The sequence below is a fragment of the Pinus tabuliformis genome, chromosome X (genome assembly GCF_031772625.1).
Source record: "Pinus tabuliformis cultivar Carrire ecotype Pingquan chromosome X, CPIR1, whole genome shotgun sequence".
Taxonomy (NCBI): domain Eukaryota; kingdom Viridiplantae; phylum Streptophyta; class Pinopsida; order Pinales; family Pinaceae; genus Pinus; species Pinus tabuliformis.
Genome location: NC_142308.1, coordinates 280,554,511 through 280,570,256, shown reverse-complemented (window position 1 = coordinate 280,570,256; position 15,746 = coordinate 280,554,511). Strand labels below are relative to the sequence as shown.

The window sequence follows — 15,746 nt, the reverse complement described above, 5'->3', positions numbered from 1 at the left end:
TTGCCATCAAAATTCCTCATATCGCCTTTTATTAAATTTGGGAGCTCGATATTGAAATGACTGTAACTTTGTAATATCAAATATTCTAGTTCTGAAATTGCAAACTATAGTAGCCCTCTGCGTCCTCCTTCCAATGCCACCAATCTGATCAAAATTGGATTCTCCAAGAAAGAGTTATGCACAATCTCCCAACATTACCTAATTATATACCTTTTTAGAAGAGCGAAGTTGTATGAAGTACCACGTGTAACTGTTTTAACCTTCGGATCTAAAAACTATCCACCAAAAACTAGAGTGCATCCTCTTTCTGTAACTTCTTACGAAATTTCAATCTGATGCTCAAAGAGATAGTTATGATGATTTTCCCTAGGTCACCTGTTTAGAATGTAATTTGGACGTCTTCCAAAACCCTAACTTCCTCAGATCATATCTCTAAAAATATGGTGAAACAAGATCTAAAGTTTGAATTCCAGGTTCAGCAAGAATTTGCCTCAAATGGGTTTTTTTGTTAGCTTCTGAAACGTCGCAGAACAACAGTTATAGTGAAAATTCTACAATGACCTGTTTGGAGAAGCGAAACCCTAGAATCCAAAGCTCTGATACCAAATGTTATGAAACCAGCTCACAAAAATATAGAAAAGATAGATGAACACCTTAGAAATAAGCCTCTTCGAGGGGGAAACCTCCTTTACATTACACAAATGAATAATTCTTGGATGATACAAATGACAAGCCCTCATTTCTATATATATGAGTCTAAGGGGTCATAATATAATTAGCGCTGACATAACAATAATAATGCAAGGGCACAATAATAACAATAGTGGGCTTTTATGGGGCACAATAATAACAATATGGGGACTACATGAGCACAACAACATAACTAGCATTTGCACCACATGTTGCAAAGGAAATGCCATAAGGAATAAATTCGAGAATAATGGCACTTGATATTGCAAATTATCATCAAATGTTGGTAGCAACATCATGATAATTTATATGAAATCGATAAAGTTGTGAATTTATCCTTTCATCCACTAGTCCTTAAATAAGGTGCCCACGGGTCATCCTGGTCAGCTCTAGATGTGATGTTGGAATGAACAAATTATAGTCATGATATTATTTCAAGGTCATTTAAGTTATATTAGACAAAGGAATATATAGTGTTCAATTTCAGTGTTTAAAAGACAATATACCCTCTCAATGAAGCTATGCAGTGCATTACGTTTTCCATTTGTCTAATGTCTCATGTAGTTCTTTAGTTGTTTGCAATCTTGGGTGCCCAAGTTCGAATACTCTGGTCACCCGTGCAGAATCAAAACGTTTTTGCAGTCAAAGCATTGCTTCTTTGATTAAAGATAGATTACTGTTTATAATGCTTCTTACCCTTCACCCAGTGAATACAATATAGGGTGGTATGCCTTGCTAAGAGCTTCACTAGTTTTTGAGTACTTGTATTGTTTTTATATGAGGCCGATATAGAAGTCTATATCCATGTATGTATTTGCTTCTTTGATTAAAGATAGATTATTGTTTATAAATGCTTCTTACCCTTCACCCAGTGAATAGAATATAGGGTGGTATGCCTTGCTAAGAGCTTCACTAGTTTTTGAGTACTTGTATTGTTTTTATATAAGGTCGATATAGAAGTCTATATCCATGTATGTATACCGGGGATTTGTGCCACGCTTATAGCAGTTATCATATTTCAGATGATCAATTCCCTGTATTGTAGTGATTGCATGATGCAACAAAAATCTATCAAGAAGGTGATAAAATGTACTGACATCAAATTACCTATAACGCACATGTTTGGGCATCTTGTTTCTTGTATCCAAGTGGCTTTATTGTATGTATTGCATAAATTAATAAAATTTAAAATCAATCATAAGTGACAAGTAAAACGAGAAAGAATTAAATTATAGATCTAATATAGCCTATGGTCTATTCAAATTATAAACTAATTATTAGCTATACAATTACAAATTTTAAATAAATTTAACACTACTCATAAACGAACTTACAATAAAAAATCACCCATCATTTTCAATGTTTAGAAAATTTTGTGATGGGTTTGGGCTTTAATATAAAGTTTGGATTTTAACATGATGATGGAATAAGAACATTATTAACTATTAATTAATAGGTAATTTTTGTTGGGATCAGTGTGTCATCCATATCTATATCTAGACCACACTACAACTAATTGAAGAATATAACGAGGACAAATAAAATTTCTGTATTGAAGATTTGTAAATGCATTATTTAATAATTAAATAGTTCTTTTAATTTATTATGGTTAGAAGTATATTATTCAATCATTACTAAAGTTATGATTTGAAGAAATTAAATTATTTATTTTTAATATAAAAATGAATCCAAGACTATTAAATATATTTAATTTAATTTTTATATTCTATCATTTACAAATGTTAAAAAGAATCATTCCATAAGTTACAATTTTAAATATTTTTCAACTCCAATAAGAATTTTTAAAACATAATTAAGAAATTATAAGTCTGGTTAGTCAATAAAAATCTGATTTCACTTCAGGTTTTGGCTCATTTTCACAAAAGTTTGTAAACTCATTAATTCCTTATCATTGGGTAATCATTTTTTCTTTTAATTCAATCCAAGTCAAAAAATCATTTTCTTTTTAACAGTTTTGGGTTTCATCTAGAGGTAGGAGTTGGTGATGTGACTTGCTTTCATATTGCTTGTATCCTCTTACACTACAGGCGTATGAGTATGGGTGAGGCACGAAAATACGGGAGGTGACTATGGTTCAGCGAGCCCCTAAAGGGTGAAACCATTATCTTGATTAAATTTCTTATTTCAAAAAACCCCCCACCAATTTCAAACAAAATTAATCGAAAAATGTCCTCGAAAAATAAAAAGTAATATTTTTCCAAAGAAAAACTTTTGATAAGGAATTATCAATCTCTCAAGATATATATCATAGTTAACAAGTCAAATTTATCAGAAATTTATAATTCAGCATAAGACCAAGACAACTAAAAAAACATTAAACCTGACATTCAAACACCAATAAGACACTTATCCTTCTAACATTACTATGACAGTTTAGACTAAACTATATATTAGTGTTCAATACCTATATGTTAGTGTTCAAAGGATAATGGTAAAAAACAGTTTATTTATAATGATTGAAAGTTTGGCAAGTCAGTTATCTGAGAGAGCATCCACGTTATATGATGTAAGGCTCGACAAAATAATTGATAAATGTATAAAGAGGTCTGTTATTTTAAGATTATTTATAAGCCATGAAAATTTTATAGGAAAATGTAGGAAATGTTTCTCCATCTCCCTCAATGTTATCCCTAATAATGTCATCAGGATAAACTAGTGCACTTAACCGAAAAAATTTAATACACAATACTGATGACAACCACCAATCCCTTAGATTCTGCTCTTCACTGACATACAAAGGGGACACCACACCTTAACCAAGCAAAGTACAAAGGTCCAGATTGTACACCGTGTACACTCAGCAGATGGATACAATGTAAAAAATGAATATGATTCCCAATATATCAAAATTTCTTTGACATCATCTTTATCTTGCTCTAACATACAATTTCAGTGTAATGCATAACTCTGATTGCAGATTGACAGAATTTGTATATAAAGCTTGAAAACTGCATAGAAGTCCCTTGCAGCCAATCTGGAAATATACTAAGCATCTGCAGTTATAATAGTTGTTGTGTGAAGTAACAATGACATGATAAAGATCCATAGAAATAGCACTCACTCGAAGGGGAACAAACTTTATTAAATTCAGATGAAGTAGCGATTTTTAAATAGATTCTTGGAGATAAAACTACGAATTTGTTTAAAATGATTCTCCTACCAAGGGAATAATTTGAAGGATTGGAAATAAAAATTCAATTAGCTTATTCTTGCATTTGACACTTGAAAATTGGATAAAAACTCTCTCCATATTAATATGCTTCAAAAAAGCCTACCCCTTTCAATCCCTTTTCCTCTGAATAAAACAGAGATACATTTTTATATCATCTGTAGCAATGTATTTTTCTACAACTACTCTGATGCAAAAAATACATACATTGAAACGCCTCTTTTTGCCGCTCTGATGATGGACAATTCTCATGCCTCTGATCTTATGAAGCAGCACTCGATGAAGATGGAGAAGCAGCAAATGCCTCCATTCATTCAACCATCAAAATCTGTCGTTAAAGGCATTTCATCATCCATCAAAATCTGTTGGTAGCAGCATTCGTCGCTGCAGAATGCCATGTCACCCCTGCAATAATCAACAAACAGAGAATGTGACTAACTCTTAAGAATGGGAAATTTTAATCAATTCAATCGATTCTCAGAGGTTTAAAGCAATCGTGTGATCATTATAACAGACCTGTACATGTAGATGTCCTTTCCATGGTTTAATTGCCGTTTGCAAAGATAGAAAGCCCTGAGAAAATGGGCAACAGGAAATGCTGGAACATTTGAATAGCTCCGAGCTGGCGATGTGACATCCCATATTTCATGTTCATCTTGCTTTTGAACAGGGTATTGTACAATTTCACACTCTATACGGCAATGAGTATGCGGGTTGTTTGTGCTGACACTTGAATCACGGGATATAACACAAGTATAGCTCTCTGAATGTTCCATTCCTGTTTGATGGGTGGATTCTGTAAATCCATGGGGAGAACAAAATGGTATTGTCTCGCTTTGCTACTTGGAAGAACTCAACTGGCAATCAAAGTTGTTTTCAGGCCAATAACTGATCCCAGCTCCAGAAAATGTCTTCAAATCCAATGGAGAAATCGGGCATTTGGCCCCCTCTGAATCTGAGGACCCCTATGGATTAAAACCTATTGAGATCCCAGGAGCATTGCAGAACCTGTGCTTGTCTGTACACTCAGCAGATGGATACAATGTAAAAAATGAATATGATTCCCAATATATCAAAATTTCTTTGACATCATCTTTATCTTGCTCTGACATACAATTTCAGTGTAATGCATAACTCTGATTGCAGATTGACAGAATTTGTATATAAAGCTTGAAAACTGCATAAAAGTCCCTTGCAGCCAATTTGGAAATATACTAAGCATCTGCAGTTATAATAGTTGCTGTGTGAAGTAACAATGACATGATAAAGATCCATAGAAATAGCATTCACTCGAAGGGGAAAGAACTTCATTAAATTCAGATGAAGTAGCGATTTTTAAACAGATTCTTGGAGAGAAAACTACGAATCTGTTTAAAATGATTCTCCTACCAAGGGAATAATTTGAAGGATTGGAAATAGAAATTCAATTAGCTTATTCTTGCATTTGACACTTAAAAATTGGATAAAAACTCTCTCCGTATTAATATGCCTCAGAAAAGCCTACCCCATTCAATCCCTCTTCCTCTAAATAAAACAGAGATACATTTTTATATCATCTGTAGCAATGTCTTTTTCTACAGCTACTCTGATGAAAAAAATACATACATTGAAACGCATCTTTTTGCCGCTCTGATGATGGACAATTCTCATGCCTCTGATCTTATGAAGCAACACTTGATGAAGACGGAGAAGCAGCAAATGCCTCCATTCACTCAACCATCAAAATCTGTCGTTAAAGGCATTTCATCATCCATCAAAATCTGTTGGTAGCAGCATTCCTCGCTACAGAATGCCATGTCACCCCTGCAATAATTAGCAAACAGAGAATGTGACTAACTCTTAAGAATGGGAAATTTTAATCAATTCAATCGATTCTCAGAGGTTTAAAGCAATCGTGTGATCATTATAACAGACCTGTACATGTAGATGTCCTTTCCATGGTTTAATTGTCGTTTGCAAAGATAGCAAGCCCTGAGAAAATGGGCAACAGGAAACGCTAGAACATTTGAATAGCTCCGAGCTGGTGATGCCACATCCCATATTTCATGTTCATCTTTCTTTTGAACAGGGTATTGCACAATTTCACACTCTATACGGCAATGAGTATGCCGGTTGTTTGTGCTCACATTTGAATCACGAGATATAACACAAGTATAGCTCTCTGAATGCTCCATTCCTATTTGATGGGTGGATTCTGTAAATCCATGGGGAGAACAAATCGGTATTGTCTCGCTTTGTTGCTTGGAAGAACTCAACTGGCAATCAAAGTTGTTTTTAGGCCAATAAGTGATCCCAGCTCTAGAAAATGTCTTCAAATCCAATGGAGAAATTGGGCTTTTGGCCCCCTCTGAATCTGAGGACCCCTATGGATTAAAACCTATGGAGATCCTAGGAGCATTGCAGAACCTGTGCTTGTCTTTGGGCCAGACTCTGGTAGGTTATGAATCAGATGGGTAATCAGGCATCAAATGAAGCATCATCTTTTCTCTCCAGTTTTCCTTGATGCTACTGAGGAGTCACCCCTCAATCCTTGTTTTTAAACTTTCTTAGCAGACTCTCTTCAATTGAAAAATAAAATGACGTTCAAACCCAAAAATTCCTTGTACACTATTCACATGCATAATCCCTTACAACTTCGGGTACACTCTTCCACAAAAAGTGTAGGAGTCCTTGGAACTAGTGACGGATATACTGCAATAAAGAAAACCTCACACTACAAGCCTGGTCTAAACCTCCCTGGATGTAGTGAGCATATACTGATCCTAAGATAAACCTGAAATGAGTGTTTTATAAAGACAAAATTGGCTGCAAAACCAGGATAAAAAATTCTCAAAGCTCCTGAGTCCTAACTACTCCCTCAATTCAAACGGTTATTTTCCAAACTTATTATTGGCAAGGCCTAAAATCATTCCATAATGTCTCAGGTTTGTGTCTGATCAACACTGACAATCAAAAAAATGACAGAAAACTTTCCCCAATATCATTCTACTCTAGTACCAGGACACCAAGTATACAAAACATCCTTCAATTCTGCCCCAAAACTACTCAAAGACACCAATTTTTTCTTTGTAAAACAAAACAATCCCCTTAAACACTAAAACAACCTCCCCTTGTATCAAAACCCACTGCTTCCATCAATTGTATAAACCCCTTCTTCAATCAATGCTACACAAGCAGGAACGCTTCTTGGAACCTTAGAACAATGAATTGCTTGCCACTTTGTGCCAGGGTACATATACCCACTCACGTACGGCAAGAATCTGTGGGTACCCAAATGCAGTGAATCAAGTATGAAACAACACCCACCACATCACCTAAAAGAATTTGGGGGTACCTAAGTGCAGTAAACGGGGTCTGAACAACCCCACATTACCCAGATGAATTTGGGGGACCCAAACGTAGTAAACCGGGAATGAAAATCCATTCCAACTTTGTCACCCATTATCTCAACAATCTGTTGTAGCCCATTTATATAAGAAATTAGAAATCATGACATTTCTCTATTGTTGTGTGCTGCTGATTATAAAAAACATGCTCCAACTCACCTCCTTGATGCTTTTAGTTGGTTTCCCATCAAACTGAATGACGACATCTCCAGGACAGAATCCAGCTCGATAAGAAGGTGATCCAGGAGTCACCTATGATGTTTCAATCAAAAACATATGTTTAAATGTAAAACATAATTTGTACCATCAATTTGGTAGGCCAAAAAGGTATCAAATATAGTATACGCTCCTTTGAATTGCCATATGCAAAAAACAACATTAGACAGAGGTAAAGTGAGTTAAAATTCAATTATTAATGCAAGAATGGAATTAGGAAATAAAACACAAAGATCTTATTAGCAACCATCCAAGTAAAATCCTCCCATGTATTATGAATGTTTAGACTAACTTCCACTATAGATTTATTGCATAAACATTTTATCATAACCAGTGTAATAAAAAGAAAAAACGAATCCACAGATGCACAAGTTTTATCCCAAGGTAGCTCACCTGTGGCACAAGAACACCCTCTGTTACATCAGGAAAAGCTGGACCTCTCACTTTAAGCTGAGCTATAACAAGTTCGTTTAGTTCAAGCATCTTAAGTCCCAGCCATGGACACACTATGCACTACAAAATGAAAATTAAGAGGTATCCCATAGCTCTAATAGCCTAAACATAGCTAATGCATATATTTTAACATTGAAAATAGCAAATCTATGAAATATGCATGCAACTGCAAACTGTCAATGCTCCCTGCTACGTCTCTCTGCCTCTTTAGTGCATGATTCTTTCCAAGTTCCTTGTGGGCAAATACCCTCGTTTGGTTTAATGCCATCTTCAAATATGTTTTCTTTGCTTCAGCAGACTTCTGTGCTTTCCTTTCAAATTCAAGTTCTGACAGAGCCTCCAAAAGTATTGCATCTTTCTGCTTAACTGCATTTTCATTCAATCTCAAAACCTCAGCTAATTGTTTGGCAATCGCTTTATTTTCTTCCCAAGTTTCTTCATTTTGATGGAGTACGTCATTCCTTTCCCTAAATACTTCATCCAATTGTTTGGCAATGTTTTCTCTCTCTCTGCAAGCTTCTGCGAGTTGACAAAGAACCTCAATCTGTTTCCTCTGTCCTCTACATACACTATGAAATGAAATGAAATCCACCAATTCATGTATGGAAATTGATACTGAGATCACTTTTATCATACAGAGGGAGTGCGTGATGGATAGTGTGAGATATTTTATCTCATCTGCAGGTGGAGTTCAACAATAAGTTAGGAGTGACCCAGAATTTAGGAAACTATGAAGTTTATAACCTGTATCTGAAGTAGGGTCTTTTCACTTCCATTATACTGTTCAGAAAACTGTTACCTGTACCTTTCAAGTTTCTTTTTACCTGCTATTTTCTGTCACACTAATGCATGCTGGCATATGGCATTGTCTACATTCAAGCAATTTCTATAATAAAGTTGAAAGAATGAGATTGAAGAGAGGCCTTGCATTCAAACAGAGGTTTGTACATGTGAATTTGGATATTAGAAAAGGGCATATTTCTTGTTTTTGTTGAGAAAATGGATTGGTTAATTCCTTTTAATAATACATAATTTCTTGGTTAAAATCCTGATGGAATGCATAGACTAAAAGTAATGGAACATCGTTGTCTGTTTCTTGCTTACCACAAGGACTGCCATACCCTGTCAGATTATTGTCATGAGCTAATAGCTTTTATTTATGTAAACTCTTAGAAAATAAAAATATATTTACAAAATGAGTAATAATCTATTTTAATCCTTTTACGTTGTTTACTTGGCTTTCCAACTCTCCAAAATCCTGGTTTTTTGGCTTTCCAATCTTCCATTTTCACAATTGTTTCTATTTTCCTAATTTTCATTTTTAAATACACTTGGGAAACACATATTAAGACCAACACAGTAAAATTTTAAAAGAAATAAGAAAATTATATTTCCACCTGAGCCAAAATAAACAACAAAGAGACCTGTTCTATCATTATAGGTTAAACGATCCACCTGAGCCAAAATAAACAACAAAGAGACCTGTTCTATCATTATAGGTTAAACGATCAAATTGATCTACTCTACGTAAGCAAAAATCCTTCCGATCAGCAAGGTAGCCAAAATTAGTTAAGTGATTTATGAGTTCCATATTGGGTATATGAGGTTGATTCAGAATGCATTCAGTGGTTTAGTGGGCTTCTTGGGTACTGTGTTTTATGAATTTTTGTATTACTTGCACATTTCCCTCCAAGCATGTGTAGACCTTGTTTGGGTATTCCTGTGGAATTCCATAGATATGTTGGGTCGGTCACTGTTGACTAGATGAGACAATTTTATGGATGCAGCAGCCTCTTTTATAAGTAATTCATAAGGCTATGAAAAGATAAAAGCTCAAAGATAACTCCATGAATTGGAAGGTCTGTCTGGATCAATAACTTATGAAATTTGACCTTGTTTGGGTATTCTTGTGGAATTCCATAGATATGTTGGGTCGGTCACTGTTGACCAGATGAGACAATTTTATGGATGCAGCAGCCTCTGTCACACTAATGCATGCTGGCATACGACATTGTCTACATTCAAGCAATTTCTATAATAAAGTTGAAAGAATGAGATTGAAGAGAGGCCTTGCATTCAAACAGAGGTTTGTACATGTGAATTTGGCAATTAGAAAAGGGCATATTTCTTGTTTTTGTTGAGAAAATGGATTGGTTAATTCCTTTTAATAATACATAATTTCTTGGTTAAAATCCTGATGGAATGCATAGACTAAAAGTAATGGAACATGGTTGTCTGTTTCTTGCTTACCACAAGGACTACTATACCCTGTCAAATTACTGTCATGAGCTAATAGCTTTTATTTATGTAAACTCTTAGAAAATAAAAATATATTTACAAAATGAGTAATAATCTATTTTAATCCTTTTACGTTGTTTTCTTGGCTTTCCAACTCTCCAAAATCCTGGTTTTTTGGCTTTCCAATCTTCCATTTTCACAATTGTTTCTATTTTCCTGATTTTCATTTTTAAATACACTTGGGAAACACATATTAAGACCAACACAGTAAAAGGATGATACAAATGACAAGACCTCATTTCTATATATATGAGTCTAAGGGGTCATAATATAATCAGAGCTGACATAACAATAATAATGTAAGGGCACAATAATAACAATAGTGGTCTTTTATGGGGCACAATAATAACAATATGGGGACTACATGAGCACAACAATATAATAAGGGGGTTGTACTAATAACAATAGGGGGTTACACTAGCAATATAGGGACCTAACACAGAATGCTAAATATTTTACAGATCTGGGATTAAATGTTGTTGACATAAATAAGAAGAAGCAGTTAGTGGTATTCTAGATAGACCTAATAAGAGGAGATCTAGGAGATGGTAGTTAATTTGAGTTCACTTCTTTATTCCTTCCAGTGGCTTATAAGATCTTTAATGGAACCTTGCCCCCAGCATTTCTTCCTAAAGCTCAAGAAATTCTTCAATTGAGTAAGGATGTGAGGTGTGGAGATTGGTTCATCATTGAGGAGCATGCAGAGATTAGGCTCTATGGAGCCTCTTTCAAGCCTTACAAGTTACCAAAATTTGTGCCAATGAGGCTTTTTTCCCTTGAATTTATTAGGCAAACCTTGAATGTAGATCAGGTTCATTTTGTTCCTATGAAGAAAGGCTATTTCTTTAAGTTGCCCAAAGTAGCAGGACCCTTCATTGTGAACATCAAACAGGCTGCCAAAGAAGCTGAGAGGTTATTGAATGACATGTGTCTTTTACAGGTCATTGAGTGGGCTTATGACCCTCATCAAATTATTTACAAAAGAAGGCTAGAGAATGGATATTCAGCCTTTGTGCATGAAAGTAGACCAGAAACAAAGAAATTGGCAACTGGAGGTTTGCAGAACACTTAGGGAACAGAGATTGAAACCCCTAGCATTACAGAAAAAGGTGTCAAGAGGGCTAGAGAAGAAGTTATTGATTTGGATGACGAAGAATCTGAAGCAGCAAAAAGGACTAAGCTTCAGGATGCAATGTCTTCAACACAACCTAGTTTGGTGATTCAGTTAGGAGAAACAGAAGATGCCCCAGCTTCCCCATCTTCTAGAGAACCTGTTCATGATCAGGTTCCTTTAATTCAAAGTATGTTTGCTCAAATAGTTGAGAGAAACAAGAAGGTGAAGTTAAATATGGAGCCTCAAGCTAAGTCTCAAGTTGCTCTTGAACAAACTAGATTGCTATCTGCTATGGATTTAGAGAGGAGCCAACTTAAAATTGCTTTTTCTCATCCTACTGAAATATCAGTTGGGTCCAACAAGTGATTTCAAGACTCTGAATTTATTTGTTGACACTCACAAGCTTCCAATGCTTGACAAGATCATTTTGCACATGAAAACTAGGCAATTGATCATAAATGATTTACATAAAACAAATGCAGCAGCTACTAAGGCAGAAAAAATGCTAAATAAGGTAATTCAGCAATTAAAGTTGGAGAAAGCCAACTCCAGATCTTTGAATTCTCAGGTGGATGAGCTAAAGAAAATTATCATAAAAATAGGTGTCAATCCTGATGACCAACCTGCTATTTAGAAATTTTTTCTATCTGCTAAGTCAGAGATTGGGGTTTTGAAGAAGAAATTGAATCTACCTACAGGTGAGCATCCCATTGCTGCAGGGATAGATGAAGTAGAAAATGAAAAGGAAAAGCTCCTACAGGTTGTGTTGTAGAAAACTGAAGAAGTTTCTTTACTTAAAGAATCTTTGGATAATTTGCAACGATAGGTAGATGGTCATGTATGTACAATAATAACGCCATCCAACGCAGATGATCCAGCAACACAGGTTTTACAGTTGAGAACAGAGCTTAAAATGGCTTAGCATGATGTAAAGAAAGCACAAAGAGAATTGGAAACAACTTGCAAGCTATTGAATTTCAGTGAAGAAGAAGCAAGAATGGAGAAAGAAAATGCTAAGAGGTATAGGGAAGATCTTCTAAGGGCTGAAGATGAAATCAAAAGGTTAAAGGAAAAAATGAAGGGCAATATGTCCTTGGTTCAAGCTAGGGAAATCCTATGTGATGAAATCATTGAGCTTATCAAGGGCATTTGGGAATTTCTTGTTATTATATCTGAAGAGAAAACAATAGTCTGAGACATGGAAGAGGTGGTCATAAAAATAAACAAAAATATTTAGATAGATCAAAGTTTGTGAAGAGAATGATAGATTTCATTAATTCTAAATCTACTATAGAATTGAAGGAGCATGACATGCCATACATAATATTATGTGCAATAGATTTCAACAAGATGATTGTCAGAAATATTTATAGGAATACTGTTGAGAAGAAGATAAATGAGATGAAGGAAGCAGTTTCCAAGTTTAACATCATGTTTGATAAAAGAGTTAGAGCTGGACTTCCCTCTTGCTGGGATCTACAAGGAAACTTGCTACCATGGAAGACATATGAGACTTTGCTAGTTGAGGCAAAGAGCAAAGTTGATAACACTCATGAAAAGACAATAGTATTAAAGGGAGCCACCATTGTGAACTACCTTAACAAATATTTTAAGCTTCTCTGGATGGTGAAGACTTTGTCTACAAATAAGCCTACTTATAGCAGGATTACAGCTTGCAGAATATCACTTGACAAGTTAGAGGAAGCACCAAAGTCAAATGTACCATTATGGATAAAATGCAAAGAATGGATGATAGGGCAAACCAAAGATGCATTAATAAGACCATCTACTCAAGCCACAGATTCAAATAGAGAGCAACAATCACCAATCATACTTTAATTTATGTTACTTCATGTTATCTTATTTCTTGAGAAAAATGAGGTGTCTTTCACCCTCTAATGTAATATTATGTAATGACTTTTACTTTAGACAGTCAGAAGGTAGTTAAGTAGTTAGACAATTTTGGTAGTTGCCAACTATCTCATGATGTATAAAAAGATGCAAAATTATAGAAGAAGGTCCGAATTTTGAAGAACCTGAGGACTATGCTATTATGTACTTGATAAATTGATGATTAATGAAAGAATCAAGAGTTTTCCACATAGTGTTGGGTATGATTTTGTAATTTCTCTGTTATGTGTCATTATGTTTCTTCCTTTCTTTAAATATGTTAATGAAGCTGCAAGTCTTTGTTTACTTATGTGAATAAAGTTAAAATTCCTTAAAAGAGCGCTCCCATATTTAAAGCTCCTACCCTCTATAATTATTCTAAGTTACAGATAATAGTTCCTGTCAAGCACAACATATTATCTTTAATTTCTCAAGACATTCTTCACACAACATTTATATCCAGCATCACATGGCATTTTGAGATTTTCATATCAGCTAAATATTAAGGGTTAAAATTCAGGTCTTTTAGGTCCTTCACATGAAGACACATTATACAAATAAGTGACATGCATAATAAAATTCAATGTCTTAAGCACAATTTCTCCACAGCCAAGAAATTGGTTTCTTAAGGGACAACATTAATTGGCATTGTTGCCGGGGACCGAAAGCAAGAACATTTTTCCCTGGGTTTTTAATATTTTCCTCTAGTTGTTCAGTGAGGAGGAAATATTTGGCTGTATTGAACAGAGAATAACAACTTTGGCTTCAAAAAGGCCTCATACAAGGTCAGATACCTCACAGCAAAAATCTCAAGCCCTTTCAAACCCTGAGAGATTAGTTTCCAAGAGGGTTGGAAAGCCAAAAACTCCATTTACACCAAGTCCTACACTATCTGCACCTGGAAGCAGTTCAACACATCTTTCACCCAAACATTCACCTCTTATTGATCAAGAATTATCTTTTACATCCACTTTATTTCAAGAACCCAACTATCAAGAACAGTCTTTAGAGTCTGTTTATTTCTCAGTATTCAAAAATATATCTGCTATAGTTGTTCAACCTAAACCTATATCTACATTGCCACCTTTTCGTACTCCATTTACCCCTCAGATAGTTTCTACATCTACTGGTACTCAAGGTTTAGTAAGTTCAGGTGCAAACATTGTAGCGCCTGCAGTCTTGTTGAATAAGTACGCACCTATTCAGTTACCTCAACAATCGAATCCAATGCCTCAAGAATACCTGAAAATTCTTCCTCGTTTCTCAAAGGAAGATGAACAAACAACAAAGAAGCATATAGCATTGTTTTGTAATTTTGTAGAAAATATGAATGTTGAACACCTAGATGTTGTTTTAAGACTTTTTGTGCAATCCTTAGATGGTGAAGCAAGAAAGTGGTTTAAAGGGCTTCCTAATAACTTTATTCGTACATGGGAAGAGATGGAGTGCCAGTTCACCCAGAGATGGGGAGAGAAACAAGATCACGGGTATTCACTTACAGAGTTCAATTCTGTTAAAAAGAAATCCGATGAAAGTGTTGTTGAGTTCATCAGAAGGTTTAACAAACTTTACAACAGTCTTCCAGTGGAGATCAAGCCCCCTCCTACTGGTGCAAAAATAACTTTTGCAGGGGCATTTGAATTATATTTTGGGTTAACATTAAGGGAGAGGAGTTCCAAAACCCTTGATCAGATCCAAACTAATGCTTTAGAAATAGAAGCAAATCTGGTGGCTGGAGGTAAAGCACCAAAGGCACAACTTACCTAAGATAAGGGAAAGGCCAAAGTGGAATCCTCTCAAAGTCAAACATTAGAGGATATGAATAATGTGATTAAAAATTTGTCTAACGAATTGATTAAATTGGAGTTGGAGAGTAAAAATTCTCAAAGGCAAGTACAACAAAATAGAAACTTTAATCCCCAATATTGAAGAAAACCTCTGCAGATTTTGCAGAACGAAGGAAAAGACCAAGATTAGGTGCATGCACCAATTTACTTAGAAGGAGATCATGATGAAATACCATAAGTGCATTATGAGGATCGTGATGATCATACTTCCACATTGTATGCAGGAGATGAAGATGAAATAGGTGTTGAGGGAGAAGAATATACTGAGACAGACACCATTTATGATGAAAATGAAATTTATGAATACTGGAAGCAATTTACTGATTTTATGCAAGTAGAATTACATAAGAAATATGACTTGAGATCAAGGAAAAGATCTATAATTCAAGAAAATGAAGGTGAGCAGCAAGTTCCTACTCCCCTACAAAAGGTGACTCCACATGAACCACAGCCTGCAAAACAATTAAATAAAGGAAAGCAACAGTAGAATACAAATAGAAAAACTCAGATATTTCAAGGTGAGTCTTCCCAGGATAAAATTGATAAAATTCCTTTAGAAAAAATTGTTTCCATTCCACAAGAGGTTTCAGTAATGAAAAAAAGTGAAGAAGAAACATAAAAGAATACCAAATAGGTTCATGCATTTAATATCACGAAAGAAT

The 15,746-nt window shown here is 35.0% G+C and overlaps 2 protein-coding genes across 2 annotated transcripts; both read right to left on the bottom strand.

Moving 5' to 3' along the window:
• Nucleotides 1-4,194: 4,194 nt before the first annotated feature.
• On the bottom strand, nucleotides 4,195-4,656 carry LOC149139494 (FCS-Like Zinc finger 10-like). The gene is made up of 2 exons (XM_089450740.1): nucleotides 4,397-4,656; nucleotides 4,195-4,285 (listed from the first exon to the last, which is right to left on the bottom strand). The coding sequence occupies exons 1-2, from the start codon at nucleotides 4,654-4,656 to the stop codon at nucleotides 4,195-4,197; spliced, it is 351 nt and encodes a 116-aa protein (XP_089306866.1).
• Nucleotides 4,657-5,592: 936 nt separating this feature from the next.
• Nucleotides 5,593-6,054, bottom strand: LOC149139493 (FCS-Like Zinc finger 10-like). Its single transcript, XM_089450739.1, has 2 exons — nucleotides 5,795-6,054; nucleotides 5,593-5,683 (listed from the first exon to the last, which is right to left on the bottom strand). Exons 1-2 carry the CDS (start codon nucleotides 6,052-6,054, stop codon nucleotides 5,593-5,595), a joined length of 351 nt encoding a protein of 116 aa, XP_089306865.1.
• Nucleotides 6,055-15,746: the final 9,692 nt, after the last annotated feature.